General features: G+C 38.3%; 1 protein-coding gene across 2 annotated transcripts in view; it reads left to right on the forward strand.

Annotated features, from left to right (window-relative positions):
* ESR1 (estrogen receptor 1) overlaps positions 1 to 21489 on the forward strand; it is a 281593-nt gene that overhangs the window by 123332 nt on the left and 136772 nt on the right. The window contains exon 5 of one of the 2 annotated variants that reach the window (XM_052645661.1): positions 7587 to 7922. The exons of the other annotated variant lie outside the window; for it this stretch is intronic. Within the exon in view, the coding sequence (XP_052501621.1) occupies positions 7587 to 7922 (336 nt within the window). The remainder of the gene's footprint in view (positions 1 to 7586; positions 7923 to 21489) is intronic. 2 annotated transcript variants of the gene reach the window in all.

Consider the following 21489-nt stretch of genomic DNA (forward strand, 5'->3'; position numbering starts at 1 on the left):
CATTTGAAAAATATAGAGCATCTAGGGGTAGATTTAAGAAAATATTTGTCATATGCTAACTGAATCTACCTTACCATATTTGACTCTTTGATAATTTTATAAATATTCAGCTCTCATTTCCACCTCTCCAGTTGTGTTTAATTGTTCTACATTCCAGGTCTGTGGTCATTTTTGACTTGTGTTCAACAATGTGAATCAAATATTTGAGACTCAAAGAAGTGTGGTGGTTCAGCTCACTGCTGTGATAGTGCTATACCTAAACCATCTGAAGAGCGTACTTCTAAATTTCTCCAAGAAAGGAAATCTCATGTATTGGCCCAAATGTAACATTGTCCCCTAAAGATACCTTCTTTGTCTCCTATTCTTAGCTTCACTTCCTCTCTTCCATTGTGTTTTGGGCAGTTCATTCATTCATTCCGCAAATAACAGAACAACTTTTCATTCATGTCTTTCTCCCTCCAAGCCAAAAACTTCATGGAGGATAACATAATTTGTCTTTGTTTAGCATCACATCATCTGTGAATATACATTGTTCAGTTCGGTTCAGTTCATTTCAGTCACTAGTCGTGTCCAACTCTGCGACCCCATGAATCGCAGCACACCAGGCCTCCCTGTCCATCACCAACTCCTGGAGTTCACTCAAACTCGTGTCCATCAAGTCAGTGATGCCATCCAGCCATCTCATCCACTGTCATCCCCTTCTCCTCCTGCCCCCAATCCCTCCCAGCATCAGAGTCTTTTCCAATGAGTCAACTCTTCACATGAGGTGGCCAAATACTGGAGTTTCAGCTTGAGCATCATTCCTTCCAAAGAACACCCAGGGCTGATCTCCTTTAGAATGGACTGGTTGGATCTCCTTGCAGTCCAAGGGACTCTCAGGAGTCTTCTCCAACACCACGGTTCAAAAGCATCAATTCTTCAGCACTCAGCTTTCTTCACAGTCCAAGTCTCACATCCATACATGACCACAGGAAAAACCATAGCCTTGACCAGACAGACCTTAGTCGGCAAAGTAATGTCTCTGCTTTTGACTATACTATCTAGGTTGGTCATAACTTTTCTTCCAAGGAGTAAGCGACTTTTAATTTCATGGCTGCAGTCACCATCTGCAGTGATTTTGGAGCCCAAAAAAATAAAGTCTGACACTGTTTCCACTGTTTCCCCATCTATATTTCCCATGAAGTGATGGGGCCAGATGCCATGATCTTCGTTTTCTGAATGTTGAGATTTAAGCCAACTTTTTCACTCTCCTCTTTCATTTTCATCAAGAGGCTTTTTAGTTCCTCTTCCCTTTCTGCCATAAGGGTGCTGTCATCTGCATATCTGAGGTGATTGATATTTCTCCTGGCAATCTTGATTCCAGCTTGTGCTTCTTCCAGCCCAGCGTTTCTCATGATGTACTCTGTGTATAAGTTAAATAAACAGGTTGACAATATACAGCCTTGACGTACTCCTGTCCCTATTTGAAACTAGTCTGTTGTTCCATGTCCAGTTCTAACTGTTGCTTCCTGGCCTGCATATAGGTTTCTCAAGAGGCAGGTCAGGTGGTCTGGTATTCTCATCTCTTTCAGAATTTTCCATAGTTTATTGTGATCCACACAGTCAAAGGCTTTGGCACAGTCAATAAAACAGAAATAGATGTTTTTGTAGAGCTTTCTTGCTTTTTTGATGATCCAACGGATGTTGACAATTTGATCTCTGGTTCCTCTGCCTTTTCTAAAACCAGCTTGAACGTCTGGAAGTTCACAGTTCATGTATTGCTGAAGCCTGGCTTAAAGAATTTTGAGCGTTACTTTACTAGCGTGTGAGATGAGTGCAATTGTGCGGTAGTTTGAGCATTCTTTGGCATTGCCTTTCTTTGGGATTGGAATGAAAACTCACGTTTTCCAGTCCTGTGGCCACTGCTGAGTTTTCCAAATTTGCTGGCATATTGAACAATGTTCACAAAATGAATATTTTGATAAGCAGTTTTTAATAACTGTCACTTTTAGAACCTGAATTGAGTTTAAAATTATTCTAGAAAACAGATTTGTCTGTAGTATGACTGCTGGGACCTTTTAAAGTGGGGACAATACTGTGTTTTGTTTTGCTTAATTTACCTTGTGTCCACTTGTCTTTATCTTGGAAATATTTTAAAATGAAGATAAATTGCAATGATAACAGAACGCATCAACTTCATTTTTGAAAAGTAAAATGCATGTGTCTAGTCATAACTTGATTACTTAGGTAACTTTGTTTTGTCTTAGGGTGAACAAAATCACCTTTAATTATTTCTTCTTTGTTCAGATCACTCGCCTTTATCTTTCCATGTAGATCTGATATTAAAAGATTATATTGTTTACATCTGTTTACAATCTCTCTCTCTTTCTAAAATTATAGAGAGGGAGTCAAAGAGTATTTGAGTTATACACATATACTGCCTGATATTAAAGAACAAAGCATTTTTTCACTCTAGTTGCCACCCAAAGTAGGTAAATTACAATCAGCATCATCCTCTCAAAAGTCTGACCTCAAAATTTCTGAGAAATATGAATCCCTAGGAATTCTTTGATTTTGATCTTCCTTTCCTGTTTTTCATCCAAGGCCACTGGTCTTACATTCTAACAGGGAGATCATGGAGTCCTACACTCTCAGGAGAGAAAGTACATTGAAAGTCACCTAGTACAAATACTGGGTAACTGAATGCCTTTGGTAACACCCCTGTAAAGTCTTTGTCTAGCTTTCTTGGAAACCTCCAGTGACCCAGCACATCCTTCCCTGTGGTAGCAGATTCCATTTTTGTTGTCAGCTTTGAGTCTTTGTAGTGAGCTCTGGCTTCTCATGATTTCCACGTATTTCTTCTGTTTTACTCTTTGGATTCATAAAGAGCAAGTTGAACCCATCTCTCTTAGTCGGTTTCAGCTCAGTTCAGTTCAGTCACTCAGTCGTGTCCGACTCTTTGCGACCCCATGAGTCCCAGCACGTCAGGCCTCCCTGTCCATCACCAACTCCTAGAGTTCACTCAGACTCGCATCCATCGAGTCCGTGATGCCATCCAGCCATCGCATCCTCGGTCGTCGCCTTCTCCACCTACCCTCAATCCCTTCCAGCATCAAAGTCTTTTCCAATGAGTCAACTCTTCGTATGAGGTGGCCCAAGTACTGGAGTTTCAGCTTTAGCATCATTTCTTCCAAAGAAATCCCAGGGCTGATCTCCTTCAGAATGGACTGGGTGGGTCTCTTTGCAGTCCAAGGGACTCTCAAGAGTCTTCTCCAACACCACGGTTCAAAAGCATCAATTCTTCAGCGCTCAGCCTTCTTCACAGTCCAACTCTCACATCCATACATGACCACAGGAAAAACCATAGCCTTGACTAGACAGACCTTAGTCGGCAAAGTAATGTCTCTGCTTTTGACTATACTATCTAGGTTGGTCATAACTTATCTTCCAAGGAGTAAGCGTCTTTTAATTTCATGGCTGCAGTCACCATCTGCAGTGATTTTGGAGCCCAAAAAAATAAAGTCTGACACTGTTTGCACTGTTTCCCCATCTATTTTCCATGAAGTGATGGGACCGGATGCCATGATCTTCGTTTTCTGAATGTTGAGCTTTAAGCCAACTTTTTCACTCTCCTCTTTCACTTTCATCAAGAGGCTTTTTAGTTCCTCTTCCCTTTCTGCCATAAGGGTGGTGTCATCTGCATATCTGAGGTGATTGATATTTCTCCCGGCAATCTTGATACCAGCTTGTGTTTCTTCCAGTCCAGCATTTCTCATGATGTACTCTGCATATAAGTTAAATAAGCAGGTTGACAATATACAGCCTTGACGTACTCCTTTTCCTATTTGGAACCAGTCTGTTGTTCCATGTCCAGTTCTAACTGTTGCTTCCTGACCTGCATACAGATTTCTGAAGAGGCAGGTCAGGTGGTCTGGTATTCCCATCTCTTTCAGAATTTTCCACAGTTTATTGTGATCCACACAGTCAAAGGCTTTGACATAGTCAATAAAGCAGAAATAGATGTTTTTCTGGAACTCTCTTACTTTTTCCATGATCCAGCGGATGTTGGCAATTTGATCTCTGGTTCCTCTGCCTTTTCTAAAACCAGCTTGAACATCAGGAAGTTCACTGTTGAGGTATTGCTGAAGCCTGGCTTGGAGAATTTTGAGCAGTACTTACTAGCGTGTGAGATGAGTGTAATTGTGTGGTAGTTTGAGCATTCTTTGGCATTGCCTTTCTTTGGGATTGGAATGAAAACACCTTTTCCAGTCCTGTGGCCACTGCTGAGTTTTCCAAATTTGCTGGCATATTGAGTACAGCACTTTCACAGCATCATCTTTCAGGATTTGAAATAGCTCTACTGGAATTCCATCACCTCCACTAGCTTTGTTCGTAGTGATGCTTTCTAAAGCCCACTTGACTTCACATTCCAGGATGTCTGGTTCTAGATGAGTGATCACACCATCGTGATTATCCGGGTCGTGAAGATCCTTTTTGTACAGTTCTTCTGTGTATTCTTGCCATCTCTTTTTAATATCTTCTGCTTCTGTTAGGTCCATACCATTTCTGTCCTTTATCGAGCCCATCTTTTCATGAAATGTTCCCTTGATATCTCTACTTTTCTTCAAGAGATCTCTAGTCTTTCCCATTCTGTTGTTTTCCTCTATTTCTTTGCATTGATCGCTGAAGAAGGCTTTCTTATCTCTTCTTGCGATTCTTTGGAACTCTACATTCAGATGCGTATATCTTTCCTTTTCTCTTTGGCTCTTCACTTGTCTTCTTTTCACAGCTGTTTCTAAGGCTTCCCCAGAGAGCCATTTTGCTTTTTTGCATTTCTTTTCCATGGGTATGGTCTTGAGCCCTGTTTCCTGTACAATGTCACGAACCTCATTCCATAGTTCATCAGGCACTCTATCTATCAGATCTAGGCCCTTAAATCTATTTCTCACTTCTGCTGTATAATCATAAGGGATTTGATATAGGTCATACCTGACTGGTCTAGCGATTTTCCCTACTTTCTTCAATTTAAGTCTGAATTTGATAATAAGGAGTTCATGATCTGAGCCACAGTCAGCTCCTGGTCTGTTTAGGGTGCCAGAATAGAAATATCACAGACTTCATGGCTTAAGCAGCAGACATTTCTCACAGTTTTGGAGCTCGAGAATTTCAAGCTTACCAGGAGATCTGGTGTCTGATGAGTGCCTGCTTTCTGGCTTGTAGACAGATGTCTTCTCATACCCTTACAGGGTGGAGAGAGCAAGTTGGCACCCTGGCCTCTATATATAAGAGCACTAATCCCATTCGTAAAGGCTCTACCCTCATGACCTAATGACCTCCCAAAGGCTCATACCTTTGGGATGGTATTCAAAGTGTGAAAACCATCACACTGGGGATTAGATGTCAACATATGGATTTGGGGGCGGAGGGGACACAGACATTCAGACCACAGTGCCATTTTATAAGGTAGAGCCCATGTGAAGGTGACACTCATGTTTCCTCTGTCTTTTTTTCTCTTTGGCTAACTGCTCTTAGTTCCTCAGTGGTTCTCCGTGTGACCTGATTTCACATCTCCTCCCCATCCTTGTTACTCTGAATGGGTTTGTTTTGCTTGTCTCTGCAGCATCCAGCACTGTGTGTGATAGTCCAGGTATGCTCTGATGGGCTGAGAGTAGGGTGTGTTTCGCTTCCTTAATTCAGATATTATACTCACATTAGCACATCTAGTGATGAAAAGAATTGACCACGGACAGCAACTGGCCAAATGCAATGATTACTCTCACTTGACCTGTTTTATTTCTTTTTTGTTTGGTTTGTTTAGTCACTAGGTGATGTCTAACTCTTTTGCAACCCCATGGACTGTAGCCCGCCAGGCTCCTCTGTCCATGGGATTTCCCAGGCAAGAATACTGGAGTGGGTTGCCATTTCCTTCACCAGGGGATCTTCCTGATCCAGAGATTGAACCTGTGTCTCCTGCATTGGCAGGTGGATTCTTTACTGCTGAGCCACCAGGGAAGCCCATTTTACTTGTAGATGTCCTTAAATTTGTCAACTGTGTGGGATACAATTTTGAAACTCTGGTAACTGGGGAAAAAACACAAACTTCATTTAGAAGCTTGGATCTTGGATCATACTTAATAGAGAATGGTCTTGGACCAGTTCATGAATCTTTCTAAAGGAGCCGTTTTCTGGCATTTACCTTACAAGGTTATTGTGAGGACTAAATTAGTTGTAAAATGCATGCATGTAAAGTGTATTTAAAGTGTTTAAGCACATGGTGAGTGCTCAGTGTATGATAGTGATAATAATCTTTATGATTGTTACTCATTCCAGGAGTTCTGAGAAATGCTTATTTTGATACTGAACAAATAAGGAAGGGTCTGTGGCATCATTATATTTTTAATATCATGTAACATATCTAATCTAGATCTACAAGAATAAAAGCTATGCATAAAAACCCACCAGTGAACATTTGTCCAAACTCCTTGATAGAACAAAATAGAGCAAAATTCTGACATTAGGTATTCATTTGTTTTGAAATCAGAGGACAGGTGATCTGTTACAAAGAATTTTACTTCTCATGTCTTTAATATTAAAAATAATTGTATTAGATTTTTACCAAAATAATGATTTCTTTTATACAAATCCAAGAATTGTTGCTTTCTGTTCTATTTTGGAGAGATTAAGAGTTTTTGAAAATATGGCCCCTTGTGTTCATTTTTTTCCTTTAAAATATTTGTTTCTGCTGATGCATTTTAGTACTACAGCCTGGTGTTTCCTAGGTTAAGATGCTGAACCAAGCCTCAAAGAATCTCTGCCAAAAAAGCTGGAGTCTCTCTGCTCCTTTAATTAGTTAGGGGGAACCACAGCTGGTAAATCTTTGAGGGAAGACTATTTTCAACTCTTTTAAAACTTTAATATTAGGAAAATAGAAAGACATTTGTGACATCTTAGAACCTAGTCAACAAGTTGAGGCTCTTGGGTCGATTACTCAGGTGATGAGGTACAGCTTAGTAGTTATAATAGACTGACTCAACATCTGTGGAGGCTAGAGACTGTCAGATACATTTTGGATAAATCATTCCTTTTTAGTGTCCCCCATTAAGAGGTCTACTTGGGTGATAAGGACACTTATTAAATACTTTCTAAAGATGCTTTTTAAATTTGCTATTGAAAGAATATTCATAGCAGGAGCAATCTTTGATATGGCATATTTCAAGAGTAGCTAATTAATATGTTGTCTTTTTTTATAGCATCTGTTACACATGCACACACACACACATCCTGCAACAGTATGTAAGAGCAACTTGCACTGGCTCACAAAAGCCTATTGTTAAATTTGTAGGAGTTTTGTACACTGCTTGATCTCAGACAGGAAGCTTGAAATTTGCCATGGTGGGAGTCATTACACCATGGAAATTGGTGAATGCTACAAATCAAAGCCTTTTTTTCCCCTCTCGTGGACAGCTGGTTGTTAAACACTTAGAAGCACAACTGTGTCCCAAACTATTTCCTTAAATAAAATAAAGGCCTGTTAGCATTAAAAATGGTTTTCATGTGAAAGTTTATATGAGCAAAAGAATAAGCTATTTTTGTGTGTGCGTTCTCAGGGATACGGAAAGACCGAAGAGGAGGGAGAATGTTGAAGCACAAGCGCCAGAGAGATGATGGGGAGGGCAGGAACGAAGCGGTGCCCTCCGGAGACATGCGAGCTGCCAACCTTTGGCCAAGCCCGATCATGATTAAACACACTAAGAAGAACAGCCCGGTGTTGTCCCTGACGGCTGACCAGATGATCAGTGCCTTGCTGGAGGCTGAGCCCCCCATAATCTATTCTGAGTATGACCCTACCAGACCTTTCAGTGAGGCTTCAATGATGGGCTTGCTGACCGGCCTTGCAGACAGGGAGCTGGTACACATGATCAACTGGGCAAAGAGGGTGCCAGGTAAGAAGACTAAGCTTGACTTTTATTTTGAAGAGCCATTAACTATTCATGAACAGGTTGCCATACGTATCGTGGGGGAGATAGTGGGACACAATAGCTTGTTATCTAGTTGATTTTAAAGTTATATCAGAATTGATTAATTTTCAGTATCTATACACTCTTAATTCTCCTGGAGATTAGGAAATAGTGTTTTGAAATAAAAATCTAGATGATTAAAGTCTTTAATCTGACATTAGTTTTTTAACCCATCAATATTCACCCCCCCCCCCAAATCTGGGGTGAACACTAGATAATAAATGCATTGAATATTATACGTTCACCGTGGCAGAAATTTTTAACACGAAATGATCTATGCCCTATAAATTTTTAATGTTGAGGACTTTTGTTCAAAACACCTAAATTGTGAGTCATCAATTTTACTTTACAAGATTTTATTTTCAGGTATTTATGAGCTAAAGAAATAATAAGTTTTTTTTTTACTGACTGCCAAATATTCATTGACCCGTCTATTAACATTTTAGAAAAACGGTAGTGCAATAGAAAAATCAACTAGGTTCTCATCTCTGAGGGGAGCTTGTGGAGAGATAACAGTGGCTGAAGTTATACTCGATTCTTCAGCTGATATTCTCAGAACTGGTGTTCTTATAAGACATGACTGTTGCTCTATTGTTCAGGGGGAAGAGCTCTAGTTATTATGGAAACAAGACTAGAAAATGATCTCCTCCATACCCCATCATATCCATTCAGGAGCTAACATAGATGAATCAAGGCAAGAGGAAGTTAAATCTTCTTTTATGTGCTTATAGATCAAACAAGTAATGAATTTAGATAGTGACTATCTTGTGAGTTTTCTTTTAGTTCAGTTCAGTTCAGTTCAGTTCAGTCGCTCAGTTGTGTCCGACTCTTTGCGACCCCATGAATCGCAGCACGCCAGGCCTCCCTGTCCATCACCAACTCCCGGAGTTCACTCAAACTCATGTCATCGGGTCGGTGATGCCATCCAGCCGTCTCATCCTCTGTCGTCCCCTTCTCCTCCTGCCCCCAATCCCTCCCAGCATCAGGGTCTTTTCCAGTGAGTCAACTCTTCGCGTGAGGTGGCCAAAATATTGGAGTTTCAGCCTCAACATCAGTCCTTCCAGTGAATACCCAGGACTGATCTTCTTTAGGATGGACTGATTTCTTTTAGTAGATGAACTTATTATCTATGAAGCATGTGTTTTGTTTTTTATTAAACTAACTAAGGAGTTTTGTACTTACATTTCAGAGATTATAGGCCAAGTGAATATATATCTGGCCTTAGATTTGCATTTATTAACATGTAAGCATGTCGTCCTTTGAATAAGGAACCAGCAATTTTGTGATCCAAACTGGATAGAAGGAATCTATTTAGGTGGCAGAGGTTGGGTTACATGGAAACATGGGGATTCACAGGCATATTTAGATTTTGAGTCAGTCCAACTGGCAAATAAAGACTCCCAGCCATATTTGGAATTAAGAGTTTTAATGAGCACTTCTCTACCTTAATATTCCTTTGTGAGGCAGATCCATGATAAGTAAATATTGAAATTTAAATGTAATGTGGTTATAGGTTTTCTCTTTATATTTATTATTGCTTTCATTTTGTAGAAAGGTACTTCAGGAGAAGAACACAGACAAACAAACAAGTAATGGTCATATCCCTGAGAGCCAACCCTTGAGTTGCTCTTAAGTTTTATTGTTGTATATAAGCCTGTATTTTTCCTAATGAGTTTTGGTAATGTTAGTTCCAGAGCACTGCTGAAGTCAAATATATATCTTTCATATTTAGCAGTAGATTTCCATCTTGACATTTTTATAAATTTAAAAATTTGAAGGACACTTGAAACAATGGGAATTAAGTTCAAATACAAAACCAGTGGGAGAAGGGCATGGTAACTCACTCCAGTATTCTTGCCTGGAGAATCCCATGGACAGAGGAGCCTGGTGGGATACCATCCATAGGGTTGCAAAGAGTCGGACATGACTGAAGCGACAGCACGCATACACATTACTAATGAGTGAAGAATTCATGGCAATAATCACCTGTGAAAGTGAGAGTGTTAGTCACTCAGTCGTGTCTGACTCTTTGCGACCCCATGGTCTGTAACCCACCATGCTCCTCTGTCTATGGAATTCTCTAGACAAGAATACTGGAATGGGTTTCTATTCCCTTCTCTAGGGGATCTTCCCAACCCAGGGATTGAACCCGGGTCTCCCACATTGCAGGCAGATTCTTATACCATCTTAGAATCTTCTATATTTAGGGATAAAATGGAGATGGAAATCAAGGGAAGGAAAATATCATGTCCATGCTTAGCCATTCCACTATTAAACCCCAGAACTAAACACATTTATGGTAATGAGAAGTACAGAAAAACCACTTTATAACTTGATTCGTTTAGGAGACCTGAACGTTTCCAAAGTCCTTGGGCCAAACTATGTCTTGTTATTTGATAATTTTTAAAAAAAAGAATTATAAAGGCAAAAATGAAATTATATATATGCTATGGTGATAAGATGAAAAATCAGGGAAAAATAGTCTTCTGGAATCATCTTTGAAGATGATTGTCAAGTTTTTCAGAGAATTTGACAAAGTCACATTTTGAAAAGTTTTTTGTACATCCAGATACCATCTGTCATTAAAAAAAGAAAACTCACACGAGAAATCTAATACTGCGTTTACATGATCATAGTTTGAGATTAACAATAATATTAATCTAATATAAATTTACCTTATATAGATATACTTTTTGCCTTAGTATAAAGAGTAGTAGGAAAGCCAGTTGTAGAGGTACCTGGAATTAACTATATGATACCTGCATGGAACCTTTGGATATCCTCAGACGGCTATCAGTATAACAGAGATTGTTATAAAATTAAAAAAATTTCAGCATTAATTGAGTATAGTTGACAAATGTAATATTTAAAGTATATGTTACAGTCATTTGATAGACACTGTAAAAGAATTCCCTACATCTAGTTAACTAAATATCCATCACCTTTTTACTTTTTTCTTTCTCTAAGTTCTACTTTCTTAGCAAATCAATTACACAGTACAGTGTTTTATACTAGATCCTCAGGCTTTTTTCATCATATAGCTGAGAAGTCATACTCACCAGTCTTTCTCTATTTGTCCCATCCTCCAAACCCTGGCCACCACTTGTATACTCTCTTTCTATGAATTCGACTTTTGTTTTCAGATTCCATGTCTAAGTGATACCATGCAATATTTATCTTTTTCTGACTGGCTTATTTTTAATCATAATACCCTCAAGGTCTGTTTGTACTGTCACAAATTGAAGGATTTCTTTCTTTCTCGTGGCTGAATGGCATTCCATTATGTATATCGTTGTAGATACAGATTTATCAGACCTTTTTCCATTCATCTGTCGATGGTCACTTAGTTTGTTTCCGTATCTTGGATACATGAGACTACAAACATTTATTTTGATATTCTGTTTTCAAACCCTTTGGATGTATATTTAGAATTGGGATTGCTGGATCAGACGGTGGTTCTGTTTTATTTTGGCAGGAGTAGGGATCTCTTTGCTGTTTTCCACAGTGGTTGCACCAGATTACAATCTCGCCAACAGTTGACAAGGATTCCCTCATCTCCAAATCCTTACCAACACTTATTTGCTGTCTGTTTGATGATAACCAGTGTAACAGGTATGAGGTGATATCTCGTTGTGATTTTGATTTTCATTTCCCTGATGATTGCTTGAGGACCTTTTCATGTATCCATTGGCAATTGCATATTTTCTTTGGAAAAAAGGTCTATTCAGTTCTTCTGCCCATGTTTTTAATCAGAGTGGGTTTTTCCTTTCTTTTACTATTGAGGTATATGTGTTCTTCATATACTTTGGATATTAACCTTTTGTCCAAAAACATGATGTGCAAATATTTTCTTCCATCTGGTAGGCTGCCTCTTTGTTTTGTTGGTGGTTTCCTTTGCTATACAACAACTTCTTAATTTGATGAAGTCTCACTTGTTTATTTTTGCTTTTGTTGTTTGGCAAATAGAGAGAATTTGATTTCTTCCTTTTTTCAGTTTGCATGTCATTTGTTTTTTCTTGCCTAATTACTATGTTAGGACTCCCAGTAAGTACTATGTTAATCAGGAGTCTTGAGACTGGATACCTTTGTCTTGTTCCTGATTTGAGACGGAAAACTTTCTATCTCTCACTGTTTGGCATGATGCTAGCTGTGGATTTTTTATATATGACTTTTATTATGTTGAGGTATGTTTCCTCTATACCCACTTTATTGAGAGTTTTTATTAGGAATGGATGTTGAATTTTGCCAGTGCTTTTTCTCTATTGTTGATATGGTCATATACTTTTTATTCTTCATTTTGTTTATGTTCTGTATTGATTGATTTGCAGATGTTGAACCGCCTTTATATCCCTGAAATAAGTCCCGCGTAAGCATGGTGTGTGATTCTTTTATTATGTTGTTGAATTTGGTTTGCTACTGTTTTGTTGAGATCTTTTGCATCTATGTGTATTGGGGATATTGGCCTGTAATTTTCTTTTCTTGTAATGTCCTTGTCTAGTTTTGGTATCAGGGTAATTTTGGCTTTATAAAATGATTTTGGGCATATTTTCTCTGCTTTCATTTTTTGAAAAAATTTGAGATTCTTCTTTAAGTGTTTGGTAGAATTCACCAGTGAAGCAATCTGAGCTTGTCTTTGTTGGTATGTTTTTGATTACTGACTCTATCTCCTTACTAGTAATGGTCTGTTAGAATTTTCTGTTTTCATGATTCAGTCTTGGTAGCTTGTATGTTTCCAGAAATTTATCAGTTTTTTTCCTGTTTGTCCAGCTTGTTAACATATAATGATTCATAATAGTTTCTTATGATCCTTTGTATTTGTGTTATATCAGTTATAATATTACCTTTCTTTTCTGATTTTATGTTTTTTTCTCTTGTTAAGTCTAGCTAAAAATGTGTCTGTTTTGTGAATATTTAAAAGAAAATTGTCTCTTAGTTTCAGTGATCTATTCTGGTGTCTTTTTAATCTTGATTTCATATTTCCAACCTAATCTTTGTTATTTTCTTTCTTCTACTAACTTTTGACTTTGTTTTTCTTTTCTACTTCCTTGCAGTATTAAATTTATTGTTAATTTGAACACCATTTTTTCTTCAATGTAATGAGCACTTTTCTTTTTTTCCCAATGCAGCTGTAAGCTTCCTTGTTAGACTGCCCTTCTGCATTTTGTAAGTTTTGGTGTTTTATTTCAATTTTAATTTGTGTCCAAGTATTTTTTATTTCTTTTTTGATTTTTGTTTGACTCATCTGTGGTTCAGAAGCATGTTGTTTAATTTCCAAATATTTGTGAATTTTATAGTTTTCTTCTTGTACTTAATTTCTAGTTTCATACCATTGTGGTTGGGAAAGATACTTTATATTTCAGTTTTCTTAAATTTATTGTCCTGTTTTGTGGTCTAACATATGATTTATCCTGGAGAATGTTTCATGTGTGCTTGAGAAAAATGTTTTCTGCTGCTACCAGAAGTTCATCTGGTCTAACATGCAGTTTATACAGTTTAAGTCCAGTGTTTTCCTTATTGATTTTCTGTATGGGTGATCTATCCTTTGTTCAAAGTGGAGTACTGAAGCCCCCTACTGTGATTGTATTGCTGTCTACTTTCTTAAGGTCTGTTAATATTTGTTTTATGTGTTTAGGTGGTCCTATGTTGGTTGCATAAATATTTGCAAATATTATTATATATCATCTTATTGGATTAACCCCTTTGTCATTTTAAAATGATTTTTTGTCCCTCTTTAAAGTCTTTTGCTTGAATTCTGTTAATATTTGTCTGATATAAGTATAGCTGTCCCACTTTCTTTTGGTTTCCACTTGTATGGCGTATCTTTTTCCCATCATTTCACTTTCAAGCTGCGTGTCCTTAAACCTGAAGAGAATATCTTGTAAGTAGCATACAGTTGGATCTTGTATTATGATCCATTCAGCCTTTTGTCTGTCTTTTCACTGGAAAATGTAGTCCACTTATATTTAAATGAATCATTGACAGATATTTACTTATTACCACTTTGTTGATTTTTTTCTGACTGTTTTGTATTTCTCTGTTTCTTTTTTCTTCTTGTGCTCTTTTCCTTTGTGTCTTGGTGATGTTCTTTAATGATGTGTTTAGGTTTCTTTCTTATGATCTTTTGTGTATTTAGTACAGGTTTTTGCTTTGTAGTTACCATGAAACTTATATAACAACTTATAAGCCTATTTTAAGTTGTTAACAACTTCTAAGCCTATTTTAAGTTGTTAACAACTTCTAAAGCTATATATTTTTACTCTTCTTCAGCTTTATGGTTGATGTTGCAATTTATATCTTTTTTACCTTGTGTATTCATTAGCAAATTACTGTAGTTATAGTTTTTCTTTTTTACCATTTTTCATACTAGATTTAAAAGTTAGTAAATGCCTACCATGGTTACAACATTGGAGTATTCTGAATTTAACTCTATATTTACCTTATTATTGAGATTTATATTTTCTTTTTTTAATTGAAGGATAATTAGTTGAAGAATTGTTGATTTACAATGTTTCCAGTGTAATGTGATTCAGTTGTGTATGTGCATCTATCTGTCTATTTGTCAGATTCTTTTCCATTATAGGGTATTATGTTGAATATAATTTCCTGTGCTATGCAGTAGGTCCTTGTTTATGTTTCTTAGATTTATACTTTGATATGTTTTCCTGTTACTGTTTAACATCTTTTCATTTAAACTTAAAGGCGTACCTTTAACGTTTCTTTAAAGGCTAGTCTAGTGATGATGAGTCCCTTTGATTTTTGCTTATGTGGTAAACTCTTGATCTCTCCTTCAATACTGAAGGAAAACTTGGCTAGGTAGAGAATTCTTGGTTGGTGCTCTTTTTTTTTTTTTTTTTCAGTTCAGTTCAGTTCAGTCACTCAGTCGTGTCTGACTCTTTGCTACCCCATGAACCGCAGCATGCCAAGCCTCCCTGTCCATCACCAACTCCCATAGTTTACCCAAACTCATGTCCATTGAGTTGGTGATGCCATCCAACCATCTCATCCTCCGTCGTCCCCTTCTTCTCCTGCCCTCAATCTGTTTTTCCTTCAACACTCTGAATATATGATGCCCTGTAAAGTTTCTGTTGAAATATTGCTGATAGTCTTACCTATCTTGTATGTAACAACTTGTTTTTTCTCTTGGTTCTTTTAAGATTATCTCCTTGTTTTTAACTTTTGATACTTTAATTTTAATGTGTCATGCTGTGAGTCTCCTTGGGCTCACCTTATTTGAAACTCTTCAAGAAGCCCAGATTTGTTTATCTGTTTCTTTCTCCAGGTTAAGGAAATTTTCAATGATTATTTCTTTAGCTTTCTACTCTTTTCTCTTTCTACTCTCTCCTTTTTTTTCTGAGATCACTGTAATGTGAATGTTGGTTTACTTGATGTTGTCCTTATTTAAATTCCTTAAACTATCTTCACTCTTTTTCATGTCTTTTTTTTTTTTTTACTCTTCTGATTGGATGACTTCCACTACCCTATTTTTTAATTTGCTGATCCTTTCTTCTGTTTGATCTAGCTGATATTGAACCCTTCTATTGAATTTTTCACTGTAGTTATTAATAGTGTATTCTTTTGTACTGTGATTTCTGTTTTGTACTTATATTTTCTGTGTCTTGGTTGAATTTCTCATTTTGTTCTTGCCTTGTTCTTCTGATCTTGGTACTCATCTTTGTGATCCTAACTTTCAACTCTTTATTAGGTAAATCACTTATCTCCATTTCGTTAAAGTCTATTTCTGAGATTTTATCTTGTTCTTTTGTTTGGAACATGTTCCTCTGATTTTTCATTTTCCTTGACTCCCTTCATTGGTTTCTTTGCCTTAGATAAAACAATTACCTCTCCCAGTCTTAACAGAGTGATCTCATGTTGGAGATGAACCTTACTGATCAGCCCAGCCTGAGCTCTTGGTTGTCTCTCAGACATTTGTGATTTTTCAAGGTGACTTCTTTGTTTTTAGAGGCTCCCAGTACTTGAGGGATGAGGAAGACTGGTGGGCTGACGTCTATGGGGCCACACAGAGTCGAACACAACTTAAGTGACTTAGCAGCAGCAGCAGTAGTTGAGAGTATGCCAAGACCTGTCAGTATCTGAAAGGGAAAGATTTCAGTGAGCATGTAGATACAAACTGATTAGAACTGGACCTTCAGGTACCAGCTTTTAATGTATACAAATAGATCTCTTTTAGGGGAAGACTGAGTGATGGGATTTTGTTTGCTTCTTCTGTGCTGAGCCTTGAAAGCATAACCTCTTAAGAACCCTTTGTTTGTTTGTTAAATACCTGTGGGGCTGATAAGTGCAAGCTCTGCTGGACACTAGAGCCAGATGATAAAGTTATGTTTTCCTTAGGTGGCAGCTGCAAAACCTAGGGTACCAAGTATATGTACAAGCTCTTTCCAAAGAGATTTTAGTGACTTGGAGCAGGTTACAAGGAGAATGTAGAGATGGTATGTAATGCTTTCCCAATTTCCAGGGGAGAATCAGTCATTCTCTAGACGGTACTAAATTAGAAACCTAACTCTCAGATAACATCTTTTAAAGTATGCAAATGGGCCTTTTTCAGGAAAAACTCGGAGATGAATGTATCTGTTTGCTTCTTTTGTGCTGGACCCTGAGAAGATTGTGAGTCCTAGTGAGCCCACTAAGAACAATTTGTTTGCTTTAGTATTGTGTGTATGGTAGATATAAGCCCTGTTGGCTTTCAGAGCAATGTGTTTTGGGGGCATATCCCTGGGGTGCTAGATATTAGGACCAACCCTTCCCTCCTCAGGGAGAAGCTAGGAGTTGTGAGATCCCTCCTGATTGTACAGCGCTGTACAAGGTTTGAGCGTGTTTATGGTAAGAGTATGTCTCAGTCTTTCCTACCCATTTCAACGTGAGTATTTTTTCATTTGCCCAAAGTGAAGGAATCACTCAACTAGTTTCTGGATTTCTTTTAGTGGAAATCCCTCTGCATGTAGTGGAGATATGTCCATGGGAGGTTATGAGTTCAGGGGTCTCCTACATCGCCATCTTGGACCATAACCCCAGTTGACTTCATTTTGCATGATGAATTTTGATTAAAAAAAACAGTCCATTCATTGGACTATTTTATTCTAGAAGTGTATTTAGTAATAAAATATTGCCCGAATTTTCAAATATTGGTGATTTTAAGTTGAATTTCCCTTTATCTTAATATCTAGGGCATATTTTTGACTTGTAATGTCTCTCTACTCAGACTCAAGATATGAAGAGCATTATGATAAAATACATCATACAAGAACAATAATCAAATTCCTATCTGTAAAGTACTTATAGTTAACCTAGCTAAAGATCACATCATGACATTAATTTTTTTTCCTTTCTGCAATTTAAAAAAGCAGCAGCAAGGAGAATGATAAAAACCTACCTACCACCCCCACTCCAACAAGTTATGTTTTTTGATAACACATGTTACATACCTGCTTTTTGCTGTCTAACTATAGAGAAGGATTTTTCTCTTTATTGTTTCCACTGAATTTGTTAATCTTTAAGAAGCACTTGGGTTTCCCAGGTGGTGCTAGTGGTAAAGAACACACGTGCAAGGCAAGAAACATAGTAAGATGCAGGTTCAATCTCAAGTCGGAAAGATCCCCTGGGGGCATGGCAGCCCACTCCAGTATTATTGCCTGGAGAATCCCATGGACAGAGGAGCCTGGCAGAGTGCACTCCACAGGGTCTCAAAGAGTTGGACACGACTGAAGCAACTTTGCGTATATGCACACAAGAAGAACTTTACATAATCTATCTGTGGATGGAGAATTAGTTTTAAGAGATTGTTAAATCTCAATTTATTATTATCATATACATGGTGAAATGTCAGCAAATGCAACATCATTATCTGAAGGTCAAAAAGGAAAAGAAATATGACTGCAAAGTTGTTATGTTTTTAATTTCTGCATCACACTCATTTGCATCTTTCACTGGCTGATTCTTAGTTTCAGTGTGAATCAAGTACATTTGATTTTTACCCCCAGAAGCTTGACTTGCATCATGAAACCATTAATTTGACTTATAAAAAATTATACATTTTCCAAATTCACTATAATTTTGAATACCTGAAGGGTAATTTCATACTTCATGTTTATGTTCTAGTTCTGTCTAGTGGATATTTGGACAAATATCTAGCCCTGGGCTCTACACTGCCTTTTAAAGGCTGATAAGTAGAAGTCTGATAGTCTCACTGACCCACAGGGACATCTGGGAGGGTTATGAGGATGCTGAAGCTGCTGGCCCAGGAAGGATAATACAAAGGACATATGTCGACATTTGAGCTCAATTTCATGGGAAACATACTACATTACCCACTTCTTTCTTTCAGTGGCAAACTAGATAACTTTTCTCCTTCTCCTTTCCTGCCCAAGGTCCTCTCTACTCAATAACTAGAGAGTCCTCACTTCCTTCTGAGCCCTGACTCCCGTCATTTGACTGCGTTCCTTTCTTCTTCTGTTTGGTCCCAGGAGGAGAGGAGAGCTTCACTTTTTCTGGGTACACCCCCCATCAGCCCCAACCATAGGTTTGTCAGGAGCTTCTTATATTGTCTGAGGGTGCATGTTTGTCTTAGCTGTTCCAGGGCTCAAGGTTGTGTCTGCCCCTGTATTTACTAGGGGTCTAGTAATTAGCTTCCTGGACTGTAACTCATCCTCCTCACTCAAATTAGAAATGAACTGAGCTCAGGACATTCTTATTAATGAATTAATAAATGAATGAATGAATGATGCTCTTTGAAACCCCTGATTTTTAAGAAATCTCTGAGCCCTGTTAGAACTCAGTTTTTCCACAAAGTTGATGCGATTTTTAAGGTAAGGGTGTTACTCTTTTTTTCCTTCCTTCAGAAACTACCCGCTGTTCTGACAGTCCTCTCACAGCTGCCTTCACGAGTCTCATTCCTAACCCTTCTTTTTTAAAAAATTAATTAATTTATTTTAATTGGAGGCTAATTACTTTACAATATTGTAGTGATTTTTGCCATACATGGACATGAGCCAGCCATGGGTGTACATGAGGGCCAGAAGCAGTATCCACAGGTGTGGACAGAGCTTGGTTTGAGGACTTTAACAGGCTTCCTTGGCCAGCAGCAAGGTAGTTTCACTTCATGAGAGTGTAATTTAAACCTTAAAATGGGTATGGCCAAGAGGAGAGCACAATACCTCAGTCTGGAAATTGGGAGTATCTTTAAGGGACACGTTTCTATTCTGGGAGGTGGATTCCAGGGACTTGGCAGTCCTACCCTGTATTCTGATTCCCAACCTGTAATCAGACCAGTGGACCTACTCTAAAGCTGTCCTAGTTTTCCAGCCTGTTTTAGAGTGGCGCAGTGATGAATGATACCTTGGAAGTGACTTGGAAGCATAGGTGATGTCCCAGAGAGGCAACAGATACTTATGTTTAAGGGTAAGATTTGTGGTTTAGGTTTTGCAGCCTTTCTATAATAAGAGCCTTAGGACTTGGGTTAGAACCCCCCCGCATGAATGGTGGCAGCCTCCTGGGAGCTTTCATTGGAGTGTTCCATTTCCAAGTCAGTCTTACCCAGGTTTTCACTGCTCCTCTGGAGGCTCTGGTTGAAATCCAAGGAAAGCAGCTACTTCATTTTTTTCTTTCGCTTGAAACTTTGAAACCCCATAGAAGCTTGATGGTCCAGATGCAGTTAAACCTTTAAAATCCTTTTCTCATCTTGAGAGTAGTTGGAAAAAATGCTCCATCTGGGCTTCTTTGCCCTGCCATCCTCAGGGTTCTGTTTCATTGAGTCTGGGCTGGGGCCCCTGGGTTCTCAAGCCACCCTGTGGGGAACTGCTGGCCTTTGGCTCTGCTACTTCTGGGGGAAATTTGACGTGGAGAATGTCAGGGTTTTTTATATCTATGGTTGGGAAGATTCCCTGGAGAGGAGAATGGCTATGCACTCCAGTATTCTTGCCTGGAGAATTCCCTGGACAGAGCTGCCTTGTAGGCTACAGCCCATGGGGTTGCAAAGAGTCAGACATGACTGAAGTGACTTAGCACACACACACATACACACATATATATGTGCTAAACAGATGTAATGCTGTTGAAATGTGTTGAAACAGGTGGAATTGTATCCCCCCAAAATATGTGTGGAAATTCTAACCCCTTTATCTCAGAATGTGCTCATATTTGGAAATAGGGTCTTATAGGGTAGATAAAGTTCAAGTGAATTCATTAGAGTGAGCCTAAATACTTTTTTTTAAATCGTTACCATCTTTCTAAATTCCATATATATGTGTTAGTATACTGTATTGGTGTCTTTCTTTCTGGCTTACTTCACTCTGTATAATCGGCTCCAGTTCCATCCACCTCATTAGAACTGATTCAAATGAATTCTTTTTAATGGCTGAGTAATACTCCATTGTGTATATGTACCACAGCTTTCTTATCTATTCATCTCCTGATGGACATCTAGGTTGCTTCCATGTCCTGGCTATTATAAACCGTGCTGCGATGAACATTGGGGTACACGTGTCTCTTTCAATTCTGGTTTCCTCGGTGTGTATGCCCAGCAGTGGGATTGCTGGGTCACAGGGCAGTTCTACTTCCAGTTTTTTAAGGAATCTCCACACTGTTCTCCATAATGGCTGTACTAGTTTGCATTCCCAGCAACAGTGTAAGAGGGTTCCCTTTTCTCCACACCCTCTCCAGCATTTATTGCTTGTAAACTTTTGGATCGCAATCATTCTGACTGGTGTGAAATGATACCTCATTGTGGTTTTAATTTGCATTTCTCTGATAATGAGTGATGTTGAGCATCTTTTCATGTGTTTGTTAGCCATCTGTATGTCTTCTTTGGAGAAATGTCTATATAGTTCTTTGACCCATTTTTTGATTGGGTCGTTTATTTTTCTGGAATTGAGCTGCAGGAGTTGCTTGTATATTTTTGAGATTAGTTGTTTGTCAGTTGCTTCATTTGCTATTATTTTCTCCCATTCCAAAGGCTGTCTTTTCACCTTGCTTATAGTTTCCTTTGTTGTGCAGAAGCTTTTAATTTTAATTAGATCCCATTTGTTTATTTTGCTTTTATTTCCAGTATTCTGGGAGGTGGGTCATAGAGGATCCTGCTGTGATTTATGTCGGAGAGTGTTTTGCCTATGTTCTCCTCTAGGAGTTTTATAGTTTCTGGTCTTACATTTAGATCTTTAATCCATTTTGAGTTTATTTTTGTGTATGGTGTTAGAAAGTGTTCTAGTTTCATTCTTTTACAAGTGGTTGACCAGAAATAGGGTCTTATAGGGTAGATAAAGTTCAAGTGAGTTCATTAGAGTGAGCCTGAATATTTTTAAAAAGAGGAAACTTGAGAGAGAGACACACACAGCAGGAAGGTGATGTGAAGACTCACAGAAAAAGATGGCGTTGTAATCGAGTGATGCATCTCCAGGCTAAGGAAAACCACACTGTCCGTAAACACCAAAGGCAGGTGAGGTCAGAAAGGACCCTCCTTTAGAGCCCTCCAAGAGAGCAGGGC

The sequence above is a fragment of the Budorcas taxicolor genome, chromosome 9 (genome assembly GCF_023091745.1).
Source record: "Budorcas taxicolor isolate Tak-1 chromosome 9, Takin1.1, whole genome shotgun sequence".
Taxonomy (NCBI): domain Eukaryota; kingdom Metazoa; phylum Chordata; class Mammalia; order Artiodactyla; family Bovidae; genus Budorcas; species Budorcas taxicolor.